General features: G+C 37.1%; 1 protein-coding gene across 1 annotated transcript; it reads left to right on the top strand.

The window, feature by feature from the left end:
• Nucleotides 1-347: 347 nt before the first annotated feature.
• On the top strand, nucleotides 348-17,489 carry ccdc93 (coiled-coil domain containing 93). Its single transcript, XM_052142491.1, has 23 exons — nucleotides 348-438; nucleotides 744-857; nucleotides 2,726-2,820; nucleotides 3,176-3,287; nucleotides 3,417-3,515; nucleotides 3,682-3,738; nucleotides 3,826-3,926; nucleotides 8,483-8,519; nucleotides 9,252-9,350; nucleotides 9,463-9,513; nucleotides 9,834-9,920; nucleotides 11,233-11,346; nucleotides 11,461-11,523; nucleotides 11,929-12,002; nucleotides 12,143-12,224; nucleotides 12,829-12,903; nucleotides 13,528-13,599; nucleotides 13,680-13,788; nucleotides 14,239-14,321; nucleotides 14,806-14,843; nucleotides 14,967-15,051; nucleotides 15,456-15,569; nucleotides 17,087-17,489. Exons 1-23 carry the CDS (start codon nucleotides 355-357, stop codon nucleotides 17,141-17,143), a joined length of 1,902 nt encoding a protein of 633 aa, XP_051998451.1. The 5' UTR covers nucleotides 348-354; the 3' UTR covers nucleotides 17,144-17,489.
• The last annotated feature ends 44 nt before the right edge of the window (nucleotides 17,490-17,533 follow it).

Genomic DNA, 17,533 nt, shown 5'->3' with positions numbered 1-17,533 from the left:
CACAAAACTAGTTACAAATAGAAAAATAAAATATAAATTCATAACTTTTTAATAAATGAAAAAATAAATAAATAAGAAGCACCACATCCAAATAACACTACTGTACAGTTATCTTTCCATTGAATCATTCTTTTCAATAAAATAAATGTTTTGATCGCTTTCTTGTTTAAAGTAAATAAAGTCATAGAAATAATTCTAAGTCAAATAGAGAAAAGCTTAAAATATGAATTTCGAAGCAGTAGCCTTCGAAATTCATGTGAAATTCGAAGGCTATGTGAAATTGAACCAAACAGGTTTTGACGTAAATAAGTTTTGCCTCACATGATTTGTCTCACGTGACACGTCGTGATAATCATGGCGGCCACTTCTGTGTTCCAGCGAGTGAGAACAGGCTCGAAAATTGGAGCTCAGTATGATCAAGAAGGCAATCTCATCAAGGTACGACTGAAAGTCTAAAACTAAAACAGTTCAACCACTGACATATGCGGTGATTTGGTTTTGCAGTCTGTTTTTTTGTTGTTAAGGGTATGCATCCAATCGGTGAGGCCAATCAGTTCATTATATTATAGAATTCTGTTTGGATATAATGCTTTATTTCGTATTAAAAATATGAAATACAGGCCTTTGGTTAGAAAATGTTTAGATTAACAATTTTTGATATGCTCTAAAAGTTCAAAATCTGCTGCATACGTGTACTGTTGTGTAGTTGTTGCAGTTGTGACATATAGTGCTTTGATTGACAGGTGGAGACACGTGAGGATGAGGAGCAGAGTGTCAAGCTTGCAGAGATTCTGGAGCTGTTGCTCGCAGCTGGTTATTTCAGAGCACGTATTAAGGGGTTGTCACCCTTTGACAAGGTATATCTATCATCACTCAACTGCAACACACACACACACACACACACACACACACACACACACACACACACACACACACCACACCACACCACACCACAGACTTCGTCACTATGTAGGGTTGCCAACTTTCTACCAGCCAAATACAGGACATTCCAGCTTTAAATATGGAACACTTTTTAATCAGCGGGTGTCTGGGCGAGACACTTCTCAATGGTTAAAGAGATTTACCTAAAGCTTGTTTACATAGGAAAACTATGCAAAAATGCATTCGTTGTGATTGGCCCCTAATACGCTTAAAATTAAAACCACTTTAATACAACGACCAAGAAGAACCAAATTTATATCAGTTTTCACTTTTGAATGAAGACATTTTGCCAAAAGAAAAGTTGCAATCTATGGAGAACGACAACATATTATTTTTCTGTCCACCATTATCTTCCCCATAATTAAGCTTAAAGGGATAGTTCACCCAAAAACACAGCTGTGTATGACTTTCTTTCTTCTACTGAACACAAATGAAGATTTTAGAATAATATCTCAGCTCTGTTGATCCTCACGCTGCAAGTGAATGGGTGCCAAAATGTTGAAGCTCCAAAATGCGCATAAAGGCAGCTTCAAAGCAATCCATAAGACTCCAGTTGTTAAATCCATATCTTTAATAGCTAAGTGATGGTGTACAGAATAAAGTAACTTAAATATTGATCTGTTTCTCACCCACAGTTATCATAATGCTTCAGAAGATATGGATTTAACCACTGGATTACATTTATGCTTCCTTTATGTCTTTTAAAGCTTCAAAATATCGGTATCCATTGGCATTGTAAGGACATACAGAGCTGAAACATTCTTCTAAAAATCTTAATTTGTGTTCTGCAGACTAAGGAAAGTTATACACATCTTGGATGGCATGAGGGTGAGTAAATGATGAGAGGATTTACATTTTTGGCTAAACTATCCATCAGTGCCTTTTCCATTTTTAAAGCTCAATGAACCGACTTTCTGTTAAAAATTGGGGTCATCAGTTTGTAGACAGTATATGACTAATGTGTTAGAAATAGTATTTTATATTTAGTATAATATAAATAGTATTGATTTCTTTTTTATCGCTAAAAAATAATTTGTCCTTCCAGGACCACTGTCTCAGCACAAGTCTTTGTAGTAACAATGCATTATAATAGATTTTTATATGAGAGAAAACACTTAACATGAAAATAGTGTATTTCTCCTTGGATTATAGTTTTGGCAGTAAATAATGTTTATCACAAGAGAAATGTAAGAAAATCACATTAATCATTTTAACTAAACATGTACTGTATGGCACTTTTGTCTAAAAGTGCTGCAATTTTTACTTGCAGTCTCTCTTCCAGAACGAGCACTGATATATGCGATGCATTGTAATGTGATGGCATGAACTAATGGTGTTTTTGGTGTCACAATGGTTAGAAACAATTATCATGTACTCAAATGCTATATATTTGACAATATTTTCCTGCTTCTGACTAATAACAAGACAGAAAACATGAGCTGACTCTATTGATCTTTCCCCCGACCACTTCTGTCAAGTGTGGATTTCATGTAACATTAAACATCTGATATCTCACACAGCTCATGTGAAAGGTGTGTGTTACTGGTCTGTTTCTCTTGATTTGTAAAACATTCTCAGCCGGTTTATGTGTGAGATGCTAAAATAGGAATGCAATTTTGTTCCCTCAAATAGGGGATGAATCTGTATTTTACGGGATGGTTGGCAACCCTATCACTATGGTTTTAACAGAACAATTTGTTTAGACATTTTGTTCCGATTGGGTGGCAGCTCCTCCCTGCCACCGAATCAGCAATATTTCTCACTCTCTCTGCTTTTACTTTAGGTGGTTGGAGGAATGACGTGGTGTATAACTACATGCAACTTTGACATAGACGTTGATCTGCTCTTCCAAGAAAATTCCACCATTGGACAGAAAATGTGAGTGTCAGAATAAACATAAGATGTTGCATAATGCAGTCACAGAAGATGAATTCAGTAATGACAAAAACTCTAGTTCACCCAGAGAGATAAATTATGTCATCATTTATTCACCCTCGCGTGGTATGACTTTCCTCTGTAAAACACAAAAGAAGATGTTAAGCAGAATGACAGCCTCAGTCACCTTTTACTTTCAATGTATGGGAAAAAAGATGCAATAGAAGTGAATGGTGACTGAGACTAACATACTGTCTTGCATCTCATTTTGTGTTCCACAGAAAAAAAGAAAGTCAAATGGTTTGGAAAGATATGAATTATCCCTTTAATGCTTGTCAATGTGTCTTTTCTATTGAAGTGCTCTGACGGAAAAGATTGTTTCAGTTCTGCCTAGAATGAAATGTCCTCACAGATTAGAGCCTCATCAGATCCAAGGGTTAGATTTCATCCACATCTTCCCTGTTGTACAGGTACATACACCTGCATACCTTCAGACTCTTAAAAGGGCTGACACCACACATACTTACTTTTCTGACTCCTAGTCCTGAGTTCATGGAAACGGTATACTAACAATGCATCTATATTTGTGGGGTTTACAGTGGTTGGTAAAGAAGGCAATTGAAACCAGGGAGGAGATGGGAGATTATGTCAGGTCATATTCCGTCTCTCAGTTCCAGAAAACGCATGCATTTCCCGAGGTAAGACAGCAGGCCAGCACTGAAACAACTAAAAGGAATTAGCACTATGATGTATTGAACATTTAGTTATATTATGGTAATCGTATGTTCAGTGAATATCTGTCAAATAAGTATGGATATTGTTAAAAATATGAATTGTTGATTAAGTTTTATTAAATGTTTTTAGGATGAGGAGTTTGCATTAAGGAAGGAGAGAGCCACCAGCACTGTGATGAATGTGTGTGTAAGTATCTAGCTTAATGATTTTATACTCCATACTGAGTGCTTTTTATTAAAAAGTGAGCCATTTTAAAATCACATGATTGTGTAGGAGGTGTATGCTCCTCAAAGACGTTATAAGCGGCAGGTGGATGCTGGTGAGCTGTTAGATGAAGAGTCTCGGGTTCACTCCACCCTGTTGGAGTTTGGCAGGTAACTTCTTTCCTTCATTTTTTTTCTATTTCTCATGCAATATTTTTATAATTTGCTCTTATTTAATCCACGCTCTCTCATTCTCATTCACTCTCAGATCTTCCTCCATCTTTACTGGCCTTTGGTTTTCTGGCTCTGATCTTTTTTTTTGGGTTGATTTTATTTTTTATTTTTTTCCCTTTTCTCCCAATTTGGAATGCCCAATGTGCTTTTAAGTCCTCGTAGTGATTCAACTCAATCCGGGTGGCAGAGGACAAATCCCAGCTGCCTCCGTGTCTGAGACCGTCAACCCGTGCATCTTATCACGTGGCTTGTTGAGTGCGTTGCCATGGAGGCATAGCACGTGTGGAGGTTTCACACCATCCACTGCAGCATCCACGCTCAAACTCACCACGTGCCCCACCAAGAACAAACCACATTATAACGACCATGAGGAGGTTACCCAATGTGGCTCTACCCTCCATATTAATCGGGCCAATTTGGTTGCTTAGGAGACCTGGCTGGAGTCACTCAGCATGCCCTGGGATTCGAACTAGCAAACTCCAGGTGTGGTAGCCAGCGTCTTTACCTCTGAGCTACCCAGGCCCCTCTGGTTCTGTTCTTAATTTTTTCGACACTGAAATACTTTCTCATATCCTAGTTTAATTTGCAGAGATAAGTTTATAAATAAGCCATTAGTAAATTGATTCCCCCAAAAAGTATCGTGGCTTTGTGGTGCTATCAAAACATTGCTCTGTTTATTTGAGCATCCCAACCAACCTTATACAGCAATATTGGCTCAACCAATGGCGTGAGTTTGGGGAGGGACTATTTTTTGGAACAACCAATTGCTGATCGGTGGAGTTTTCGGGAAACCTATTTACTCCACTTTTAACAGCATCAATTAACTGAAAAGTTTGAGTTAATTTATTTTCTGACACTCCTTTCATGCTCTCATTCTTCATTTCCACCCTTTTTCCTTTCTATCTCTTTCTCTTATTTAACTCATTAGTCCATGCCTTCTCATATCACAGCATATACAGTAAGTAGGAATGAGGTTCTGTGTCTGCTAATGAGAGTGACAGATTTAATTTTGGTCAAATCTTTTGGCTGTGCATTGACTATGTTTGTCTTTAGTTTTGTCTATGTGCTCTTTTGAGGACATTGCATCTAAATGTTTTTATTTCTTGTGGGATTTTCTGTTATGTAGTGTGTGATATACGGTGGCCCAGCGGTGTACAATACAACAAAATTAGCAAACCAAACAAAAGCTGTAAATACAATGGAAAGAAACCACAGCACAACAAAACTAAGCCACAACACAACGGAAATAAGCTACAACGAAACAAAAAAGCCACAACACAATGGAATGCCACTAAATTTATATAAAATAAGTATAAAAAAAATGGATTAAGTTTGTGTGGCAGTCTAACTATTACAGGTGATATCGTAATTTCGTTCCATTTTCCACGTGTTGTGGCTTTCTTTTGTATTGCGGCTAAATTAAAATTTGTTGTGGGCAGATTTTTCATTGAGCTGTGGTTTATTTCAGTTGTGTTGTGGCAACATTTTGTTGTGCGACTTATGTTCTTGTATTGTGGCTTTTCTGTTGTGTTGTGGCCAAAGTTTGTTGTGGTTTATTTCCGTCATGTTGAGGTTTTTCTGTAGTGTTGTGACTTCTGTTGTGTTGTGTCGTATTTCCTTTGTGGCTCATTTCCGTTGTATTGTGTCTTTTTTCTATTGTGTTATGTCTAAATTCAACAGGTTTGCCCTTAATAAAACCATTTTTTTACAATAGTTACCATAGTTTAATCCTGGTATTTGTAAAACCATAGTAACCACAAAATCAACATGGTTACTGTCATGTTACAATATATATATATATATATATATATATATATATATATATATATATATATAGTAAAATCATGATTACTATATGAAAACTGCAGTATTACTGTTATAAAACTATGATTTCTGCTCTGATGTTTATTTCTGGTTTATGGTTACTATAATATTACTATAGTAAAACACAGTGGTTAATTTTCATTAGGGTCCTAAACAAAATCTTTTTTAAAATAAATTACCAGTATACGGCACTCGTGTCCTGCGATGTCGGCAAACAGTGCCTGTTCTGTAAATGTTTTTTGACCATTGCTGTTGTAGTTGACTGCAAAAAGAAAATTTTTCCAGAAAGGAGAAATGCATGGGGCTTCTTTCTCAGCGAATCGTTTTCTACACTTGCCCTTTTCAACTACACACAACACGTGCAAAAGTGTGACGTCATCAAGTTGACCCACATGAAATACAGACGGGGCTTGTTTATATACAGAGCCATTCAGGTGACTATATTTGACGCTTGTGTTTCCTTCACTAAACCTTCCAGATGCATCATTATACTTGAGGTGAACCGCGGTGCCAATGCTTACCGAACCGTGGGTGGCAAACTGTACGGGGCGTTTAATTTACCGGAAACCGTTACACCCCCAGTTGTAGCTTATTTCTGTTGTGTTGTGGCTCATTTCTGTTGTGTTGTGTTTTTTGTTTTCCTATCAAATCACAGTGGGTGAAAGTCTTGTGCGGTTCCAAGCAACATAGCAGTCATGACAGTGACGAGACATATACCAATTTACTATAAACAACATATTTACCCAACACAATTTACATATCAAATGTACACATAATTACACAACACAATAAAAATATACAATGTACAGTAAACAATACACACAATATAGAATACACTAAATACAATTAAAAAAAAAAGGATTTCAAGTGTATTAAAAAAAATTACAGTAGTTGTATTGTAAAGAGAATATAATTTATGACAGTCCAGTGTGAGATAATAAGATTAATAAAGTGCAGTGCTGATGTATATTGATTGTGAGAGATCAAATGTTCAAAAGTCTCATTGTGTGGGGGAAGAAGCTGTCAAGCTGTTGTGGCTCGTTTCCGTTGTGTTGTGGCTTGTTTCCATTGTGGTGTCACGAATATGAAATTTGGCTGACAATCAAATAATTGCAATTGTGATGAGTAATTGTCTGTTTTAGGGCTGTGACAATTAATTGTCTTGTTAAGGGCTTTTATGATTAATTGTCATATAAATTGTCATATGTTTAAGGTGTGCTTTTTTTCTGTTTGTTAACTGGACGATGACCCCAAGCATACCTCCAAAGTTGTGGCAAAATGGCTTAAGGACAATAAAGTCAAGGTATTGGAGTGGCCATCACAAAGCCCAGACATCAATCCGATAGAAAATGTTTTGGCAGAACTGAAAAACCAAGTGCGAGCAAGGAGGCCTACAAACCTGACTCCAGTTCTGACTGGAAGAATGGGACAAAATTCCAGCAACTTATTGTGAGAAGCTTGTGGAAGGCTACCCAAAACGTTTGACCCAAGTTAAACAATTTAAAGGCAAAGCTACATAATACTAACAAAGTGTATGTAAACTTCTGATCCACTGGGAATGTGGTGATGGAAATAAAAGCTGAAATAATTGGCTCTATTATTATTCTGGCATTTCACATTCTTAAAATAAAGTAGTGATCCTAACTGACCTAAGACAGGCAATGTTTTCTACGATTAAATGTCAGGAATTATGAAAAACTAAGTTTAAATGTATTTGGCTAAAGTGTATGGAAACTTATGACTTCAACTGTAAAATATAATATAATTTTGTTCAACTTTAGTTTTGGTCAATTTTAAATGTACACTTGTTTTTTTTTAACTCCTTTTATAATGAAATATATATTTTATATACCTCCTATATATTATATTTGTATTATTATGCAATAATAAAATATTGCTTTAATAATTTCTTCAATTTCACACATTTATTTTAATGCTCTGATTAAGCCCATTAGGCCTTAAATGTCATGAATTAAAACCTTTGAGATGTTGTTTCATCATTTTATCACTCCACAGAATAGTGTGTATCTCCTCTTTGTCACTGCGTGTCATTAACACAGTGTGTATGAACCAGGAACATTTGCCATCACACGATCGTTTAAAGTGAAACCGGAGCGCTTTGCGTTCACTGTCAAAGTTTATACTTGTTCGTTTATATTTTCGCAGGAGTTAGGCGCAAGCCTCTGCTGACAGCGCGTGCATCAGTGCGCTTCACACACTCTTCGGGACAGGAGCTAGTTGACCTCCATGGTGCGGCTCGGAGTTCAACTGAATAACACAAATGCACCGTTCATGTCATTTATATAGTATTAGCTTAAAATTCCCTTATTTGGGCATTCAAATGTGATTGAAATGTAATCAATAATCAAGGTTTTCTCAAATAACCGTGATCAGATGGTTATTTAATAATCGTGATTAGGCCTAGTTGTGGTTTATTTCTGTTGTGTTGTGGCTTTTCCGTTGTGTTATGTTTTTTCCCCCTGTTTTGTTGTCAGCTTTTATTTCTTGCAAATTGTTGTGAAAGCAAATTGTTATGCTGTGCACCCCTGGACCATTTGATTGAAGTAATTTTGATTTGAAAGTTGACTCTTGCAGTGAGCCTCATGCAATTTGTAATTTGAATGTGAACATGAAGCATTTCAAATTCATCCTTTTTTCCTTTTTTTCAGGCGTTATGGATTCAGCAAACAGTCTAAAGCAGGCACAGTGAGTATCATATGTTTCCTCCAGAACATTACATTATCGGTCACCATAGAGGAGCTTACATCTTTCCAATCAGGGAAGGCTATAAAAAAATCCAATCTGTTTGCTCAAATCATGTGGTTCTGAAATTACTTGCGGCTCAGAAGAGGGAGGGAGGTTTACTGCCCCATGGGTGGGTGACCAGAGTTTAAGCCTCAAATGTTTTTGGTGAAGCCCTGCATGTTTTTTCTTTTCTTTTTATCACCTTTGCGAATACATTTTCATACCTGGTACAGGGTTCCTACAGTCAAGGAAAACTTGTAATGACATGATACCTTGAACCTCACAAAATTACTCAGTAATTGCCTGCTAGCTTCTAAAACTTCAAAACACCAAGTGAGTCAATTGGTTTACATTGTGTATTGGAGTATGGAAATCTGAAAGGGTCAGAATTCTTAGGTGTGTCTTGAATTTTGGAAAACTTACTTTGAAAAAAGAATGACTCCTCGCTGATGTAACATTTCATTATTTAGAATAAAGTATATGATATTCCTATATTTCATGGACTGGCCTTATACGCATCTTCAAATGTTGGAGCTAAGCCCTAAATGTCCACTGTCCCTCAAACCACCCCTGTGCTGCCATCCTGGGTATGCTAGTTCACAGATGGTGAGGAGGGCTTGGCACTAAACTTTTGTTTCTTTAGAAAAGTTTATTCTAAGTGTGATCATGTGATGATGCTGATTTTTGTAACAGGCGGTGGAGCAGAAACAGGTGCTGGCTCAGGGCACTCAAAATGTGCCTCCAGGAATGACCCAAGTGTCTGAGGAAGAGGATCTGCAGGCAGCAGAGGAGGTCCGTTATGAGTGTCATATCAACCTAATGTTCACTTGACTAAACTCCATTTTTCCCCTGGTCCACTTTAATTTTCCATCAACCAATCAGAAGCTTGTTTTATTTCTTACAGCTCAGAATCAAAGCCTTGATGACTGGAATGGCTGCCATGGCAACAGAAGAGGTAGGCCTCGAAACAGCATTATAAACACAGTAGTGTGTAGAAAGGATTGTCTTACAAAACAAACGTTTTTATAAAAAAAAAAAATGGAATGCTTGATACCAGGAAAAGCAGCCAACAAGTGCCCAGAATACTTGCAAATTTTTTTTTTTACTAAAAGCATCCTAAATGGCACCTCATGAAGTTGGTTTAGAGAATGCCCAGAGTTTGCAGAGCTAGTATTTACATAATACATGTGATGATTACTCTAGCATGAATTCACTTTTTGTTTGTATATGTATGTTGGACTCATTATCATACACACAACTGTTTGTGTATTGTAGGGAAAGTTGTCAGCCAGCACAGTGGGCCAGATTGTTGGACTGCAGTCCGAGGAGATCAAGCAAATTGCCATTGAGTATGCTGAGAAGGTGAGCAACTTGAAGACTACTCCTGTAAGATATAAAGTCCCCTGCAGAATCTACAAAGTGTTTATCATTACAAATAAGAGGGATCATCCATTTTTTATTCATTACTTCTCTTGTATAGCTATTTAAAATCCTGAAGAGACTGAGGTTGGGAGTATGTGGCGAACAGGTCGTGGCTGAGCGATAAGGATGGGTGGCTGGGGGAGAATTATCGCAATCAGCCTGGAGAGAGATAAAGAGGAGAGAGACGCACGCACGCGCGTTGTGTGTTAATAAATGTCTTACATTTAAGAAATACAGAGGTCTGCCACAGGGACTCATACACCATTATTACATAAGGTGCAAACTAGTGCTGTCAGTCGGTTAGCATATTTAATTGTGATTAATTGCATTTTTCTTTCATAGTTAATAGCGATTAATGAAAGATTTTGAGTGCTTACATTTTACTCTATATATATATACTTATTTTACTGTCAAAATGCATTTGTTTCCTTCTTAGAAAAGAAACCCATATGTAACAAAAATGTTTTAACCCTCATCTTCTATTAAAATAATCGTGGCTATTCACTTTGCTACAGCAATCGTTTTGCCACATTCACATGATTCACACTGTTTTGAACTCCACATCAAAAGCACTGCAGAGAACGTCTTGTTTTGCTCTGAGCACTAGCACTGCACATATAAATTATACTTCATCTGAATTGTCTGGTAAGACGGGAGCATGCCGGGAAAACACTTGACGCTTCACTGCAGCGAGTCATGTGGATGCAGTTTTTGGCAGGTTCCATTTGGGTTTGTTTTGGACAAAAAAATACAGTTAAGAGGTCTTCTCTACATCTCTTGATCATTAACAAGGCATCACTTTTGTGTGTTTGTGTTGTGTGTGCATCAGTGATACATCGCAAAGGTTCCGCCTGATTCCAAACATTGTTCAGCACTTACACAGAGCTAAATAAAATGTCAGAATCTAATGTGAAATTTGGTAAATGCGTTAATCTTGTTAAAGAAAAATTTATGCATTAAACATTTTAAATTAATTGCATGTGTTAATGTGTTAATATTTACAGTTGTAGTGAAAACATTCATTAATACTCAAGAAGGAAATACATTATTAAGAACTAAGGGTATGTAAACAGGATGATTTGTGTTGATAGTCTTGTGGAAAATATTTAAATATTTGTTATGTAGCTTCTAAAGGGCATTACCAAAAAAAAAACAAGCGTGTTATCTTTTTGTATTTGTATAAATTCTAATATGGGTGTGTAAACATAACCCGTGCAAATTTATGCACTCAACTGTTTGTGTGATTGGACAGGCGGAGCGCTCAGCAGAGGATCGGCCGGAGAGATTTGGACCTGCACAGCAACACCGCCGTCAGCTGGCTTCACTCAACAAACAAATCAGTCAAAAAACAAAAGAGCTGGCAGAGGTAGTACAGACACATTCAAACACCTATTCATTTTTTTGTGTGTGATTAGAATACGCACACTATATACACACAGTGGTTTTGAGAATGCTGATTGGTTATTCATAATATTTACAGCTGCAGGCCAAACAGCAGGAGGTCAGAACAACATGTGAGGATGCTAAAAGAAAACTAGCAAAGGTGAGACAGAGGACCTGTTTACACCGGTATTGTTCACCCAAAGACAATTCTGCCATTGTTTACTCACCCTCATGTTTTTCCAAACTCAAAAGTAGATAATTAAGCACCTCTGTCCCTGGTCACCATTCACTTTCATTGTCATTTGTTTCCATGCAATAAAAGTGAATGGTGACCAGGGACAGAGCAGCTTGGACAGTCTGCAAGGTAACTATTTTTGTGTTTCAGTCATATGGGTTTGGAACGGCATGAAGGTGATTGGATGGTTATGGCAGTATTGTTTTAAAGGTTAAACTCTTGTTTTAAGACAGTGGCCCTGTTTACACCTGTATTTAGTGCTGTCCACTTAACCAGGTGTAAATGAGGTGACAGATGACAGTTTGAACATTAATGTCTGTGTGAATTCAGGCTACCGTACATACTGAGAAGCTGGAGAGAGAGCTGAGCTCTCTGGAGGACGTGGAGTCTCAGGCCGATTCTGGGTAAGTGAGCAGAACTCCTGTAATTAAATGAACTCATTTCTACTGTTTGACTGAATGTGAATTTCAATGACCGATTGCAATCTCTAAAGAACTGCTAAGTATTATTATAATTTCTTTGTATATATATATCTTTAACTTAGGTTGCTGGAAAAACTTCGTGTTTTGGTGGCCATGAACGAAAACCTGAAACACCAAGAGCAGACATTCCGCTTGCACTGTCGCGTATGTTACCATGACGACCTCACACATTAGTTCTGTCTTTACGAGATGACAACATGGAGCTGTTCACATACACCAACTCAAATTATTTGTGTCTATGGCACTGCTTATAACAGCAAAATCGATCCATGTGTGGCTTTGTTGTTGATGACATCAAAATATTTAATCACTACATCAATTCACCTTTTGCAGAGTGTTTAAGAACAGAGAAAGTGCACCAGTAATAACATGGCATATCAAACAGAAGTATATGTAGATGAATGTACTGTAATTAGCATTAACTTTTGTAGCTTATGCCACTTTGTTTCTTTTTACATGATTCACAATGGTCTTACATAAAATTATGAGTTTGACAAAAGTGAATGATTTTTACAAGTCCAAAACTCTTTTACTGTAATTTACTGTAATTCTGACATTGTGAACGCACAGTTAGTAACTTCTTGTTACCTTGACTCTTTAAACTAATTTAGACACTTGTCGACAGACATAATGATTTGCTATGATAGATTTGTTTAGTTTAAGTACTGAAGACAGGAGTGTGTTATTAATGTGCGTGCGTGTGTGTGTGTGTGTGTGTGTGTGTGTGTGTGTGTGTGTGTGTGTGTAGGAGGAAATGACTCGTCTGCAGCAAAGTATTGAAGAGCTGAAGCTTGAATCTGGAGATGAGGGGGATGATAAGATGGTACCAAACACAATCACAACTAAAAACACACACCATGCTTTATTCACACTCAATGGCTGTGTTCTAAAACCTAACGAAAATGCCTTGCTGTCTACTGCCTACATAGATTGAAATGGAATCTCATAAGTAACCGATTTGGAATGCTCTACATAGGCAGCAACTCGTACGTCATGCAAATAGCATTACGTAAATAGCAGGATTGTACTCAATAAAATTGTATGTTAGCATATTGCTATGGTAACATCCTACTCTGACCTTAAAAATGAGCAGCACTCACAAGCATTGAGTAATTGAGTTTTTATTAGATTACACTTTTTACCAATATTATTTGGTATTTTTTGGAGTAAATAAGGATGTTTATAATCAACATTTCTCTCACTTTGTCAGCCATCTTGGAATCCATTGTGGATTCCGTTCTTCACCAAGGACATGAGATGCTGCCTAACAATAGACTGAAGACGGTATCTTTGGCTGCATAATTATGTTACAGAACATTCTTTGTACAGAAAGCATGCCTATATGCCTTAAATGCTGCCTATGTAGGGAGCTCACAAAGTTTTGGAGCAGAGCCATTGTCTTTACTAGGCTAGTTTTCTCAGTCTTATCATCTGCTTGTGTCTGTAGGAGATGAGTCTGATGATTGATCAGCAGTACACGGCAGACAGAGAGAAGCTTCAAAAGATTCGTCTGCTTATGGTGAGGCTACTAACGCTTTTACTCAGCAGATTACGTGAAAGAATCTACAGACTCATTGTTTACTCTGCTGCCCCCTGTAGGCTCGGAGGAACCGTGAGATTGCCATCCTACAGAGAAAGATTGATGAAGTTCCTAGCAGAGCCGAGCTTACACAGTATCAGAAACGCTTCATTGAGCTGTACAGCCAAGGTGTGTGTGTGTGCGCATGTGTTCTCTGTATTTAAAGTGTAATTATGAAACAGATAGTTTCAACTCTAAATTCTGATTTGATGAGCCGCATTCGAAACTGTTGTAAAATGCCAATAAATGCATGCCTGTGAATGCAAATTCTATTTAAATGTGCTTCATTGCTTGGCTACTGAATTGTTACTTGAAGGAAGAATTATTCAGATTATTATTATTTGCATGATTAATAAATTTAACTATTTATTGAAAATGTTTAGCCATTACATTGCTGTTGCCACCAATTTATTCAAGCAATAATGCACTTGATACCATGGTAAAGGAGGTTTTTTTGCAGTCTATTTTGAGTTATGACAAAGAACACCCTTTACCGGTGATAAAATCACTATAACACATTCTGTCTTAGCTTACTGCTTTATTAAGCACTCCATTGTTTATTTCATTGTGTTTTTACAGTTTCCGCAACACATAAAGAGACAAAACAGTTCTTCACTCTGTACAACACACTGGATGATAAAAAAGTTTACCTGGAGAAAGAGGTATCAGTTCTGGAGCCCCTTTTATTTTACTGAATAAGTTTTGCGTTCCCTCGCTATAGGTTTGCGTTCCCTCGCTAGTTTTACGCGCCCTCGCAATAAGTTTTGCGTTCCCTCGCTGTAGTTTGCGTTCCCTCCCAATACGTTTTGCATTCCCTCGTATTAAATTTACCATGGTTTTACTACAGTAACCATATTTTAACCATAATATTCATGGTGAAACCTTAGTGATGATACAGGAAAAATCATAATTTTGGGGTTATGGTTTTACTCTATAAATACCATGGCTTTACTATATGTAACCATGGCAGTTACATGTTTTATTTTGACATGGCATGGGTGCAAAACTATGTCAGAAAAATGTTTTTTAGCAGTAATTTTATTTTCTTCAGCTCAAAGTTGTAATGAACACTTTCAACTTTGATCAGTCAATGAAGTGTTTAACATGATGTGCAGTTAAAATGAGACACTGCCTTTTCTTTCACAGGTCAATCTGTTGAACTCTATACATGATCATTTCCAGCAGTGAGTATAAAATAAAGCATGGGGTTCCATACAGTGTTTCCCCGGTATTTCAGCAGACTCGGACACCCTAAAACTGACCCCAATCTGACATTACCTACATTTCCTGTTCTTTCGTGTTTTTAGGGCCATGGCTTCATCGGGAAGTAAAGAGCAGTTTCTAAGACAGATGGAGCAAATTGTGGAAGGAATCAAACAGAGCCGCATAAAGGTACAAAACGCACCATTGACCTGAAAGAGAAAACTGACCATAGAATCGGACCGTTTACATTAATGCCTGCTTCAGTGCCTCTTGCGGCAATGCTGAGAATGCAACACATTTGTGCTGCCTTGCTCTGAGACATGTTGGAACATGATGTGAAATCGAGTGTGGGTAGATACAAGCATCTCCATTCGTTCACGTACTTTGGTTGTTTGGGGTCCAAATCTGCAAATCTAAATCGAAGCAACTGTCTGCTACTTTTGCAGTCTGTGAGTTTATATGTATTTATTTAAATATTTTAGTATGAATTGGTTTGATCCCACTCCAACTTTTTTTGTGATTTTACCCCCAGCAGACAGAAACATGAATTACATTAGTGTGGATGTCCAACATGTGTATGTTTGCTATTAAAGATGGAAAAGAAGAGACAGGAGAATAAGATGCGCAGGGATCAGCTGAATGATGAGTACCTGGAGCTGCTGGATAAACAGAGACTCTACTTTAAAACTGTCAAAGACTTTAAAGAGGTGAATACACACGCACAATTGCTGAACTAGAGCACATATTTAGATAATGTACAAACATTTCAAGACAGACATACCAGGAGCCCAAAGATTAAGCAATGATATATGATAACTATTTAATAAAAATAATCCTGAATTCCCAATGATAAACTACACTAGCAATAATTCTGAAGAGACATTCACCCATAAGAGAAGGTGCTTTTATGGTAATTGGAGAAAAAGAGCTCAATGCTAATTACATAATTGAGTCAGTCTCCTTACACTTTCAAACTACTTATGTATTATAATATTTAGTAATACATTTCAAATATGTGGAATTTGATACTTAAAATCAGTAAAATATATACTTCAAAAGAACAGTTTATTCAGAAAGTATTCAGACATTTTTTGTCGCAGCTTTATGCTCAAATGCTTAAAATAATTTTTCACATCAGTCTACACTCCATACCCCATAATGACAAAGCAAAATACTGATTTTTGATAACTTTGCCTATATATATATATATATATATATATATATATATATATATATATAGGCAAAGAAACAACCAAAAAAAAACCTTGGTAAGAGAGGTGACCAAGAACCCAATGGTCACTCTGGTTGATCTCCAGTAATTATGTGTGGAGATGGGAGAAACTTGCAGACAACCATCACAGCAACACTCCACCGGTCTGGGCTTTATGGCAGAGTAGCCAGATGAAAGCATCTCCTCAGTGCAAGACACTGGAAAAAGCACCTAAAGGCCTAAACAACATTCTCTGGTCTGATGAAATGAAGATTGAACTGTTTGGCCTCAATTCCAAGCATCATGTCTGGAGGAAACCAGGCATCGCTCATCACCTGTGCAATATTATCCCAACATTGAAGCATGGTGGTGGTAGCAACATGCTCCGAGGGTGTGTTTCAGTGGCAGGGACTGGGGAACGGGTCAGAGTTGAAGGAAAGCTGAACGCAGCAAAATACTGAGATATCCTTAATGAAAACCTGGTCCAGAGCACTCAAGACCTTAAGACTGAGCCGAAGGTTCACCTTCCAAAAGGACAATGACCCTAAGCACACACTATTCCCAAAACAATGCAAGAGTGTGTCCTTGAGTGGCCCAACCCAGACGTGAACCCAGTCGAACAACAGTTGTGCACTGCTTGTCGCATCATATCCAAAAATACTTGAGGCTAATCGCTGCCAAAGGTGCTTCAAATAAGTACAGAGTTAAGGGTCTGAATACTTGTCAATGTGATGTTTTGTCTTTTTAATACATTTAAAAAGTTATCATAAATCTGGTATTTGCTTTGTCATTATGGGGCATGGAGTGTATATTGATGTGATTTTTTTTTTTTAAGCATTTTAGCATACAGCTGCAACATAAAATGTGAAGGAAAAAAAAAATAAAGGGGTCTGAATACTTTCTGAATGCACTGTATATACTTCAATCTCCTCCCTATTAATTTACTAAATGTATATGCATTGACATTAATACTTGATTAAAAACCTATTATAACATGTACACTGTCTGTTCCAGGAGTGCCGCAAGAATGAGATGCTGTTATCTAAACTGAGAGCAAAAGGAGCATCGTAACACCTGGATGCAAACACACACATGCATATTCCCCGATATCCCTACACACTGTGTTAGCCTGGATTATTTGTTCCAGGTTGTGTCAAATCTATTTGAAGCATGTCATTAACATACTGGAAATGTTTTTTGATCTCTGCCGTTATTTGTTTATACTAATGTATTTGACAATTTCACTTATTGGAATTTAATTTCCTAATTAATCACTTTTTTTTTTTTGTATCGTGACTATTACAGTCTGCTGCCATAAACCTAAAACACATTAAAAGGGCAATTAACCACTTGTTGATCTGACAGATTTATTTACTGAAGTATTTGTTTACACCAGTAAAGAGTCACATATAATAAACTTATAGCAGAGAAAACCTGGGATTACATCTGTTTTGGGGTCTA

This window comes from Xyrauchen texanus, chromosome 14, assembly GCF_025860055.1.
Source record: "Xyrauchen texanus isolate HMW12.3.18 chromosome 14, RBS_HiC_50CHRs, whole genome shotgun sequence".
NCBI lineage: Eukaryota > Metazoa > Chordata > Actinopteri > Cypriniformes > Catostomidae > Xyrauchen > Xyrauchen texanus.
This window is presented reverse-complemented; position numbering and strand designations above follow the sequence as displayed.

Excerpts from the sequence above, each read along its gene's own strand:
- ccdc93 (XM_052142491.1), top strand. The coding sequence starts at position 355 with ATGGCGGCCACTTCTGTGTTCCAGCGAGTGAGAACAGGCTCGAAAATT. Across the intron at positions 439-743 it reads AAGAAGGCAATCTCATCAAG|GTGGAGACACGTGAGGATGA; the intron begins GTACGACTGAAA and ends TTTGATTGACAG. Across the intron at positions 9,921-11,232 it reads CCATTGAGTATGCTGAGAAG|GCGGAGCGCTCAGCAGAGGA; the intron begins GTGAGCAACTTG and ends GTGATTGGACAG.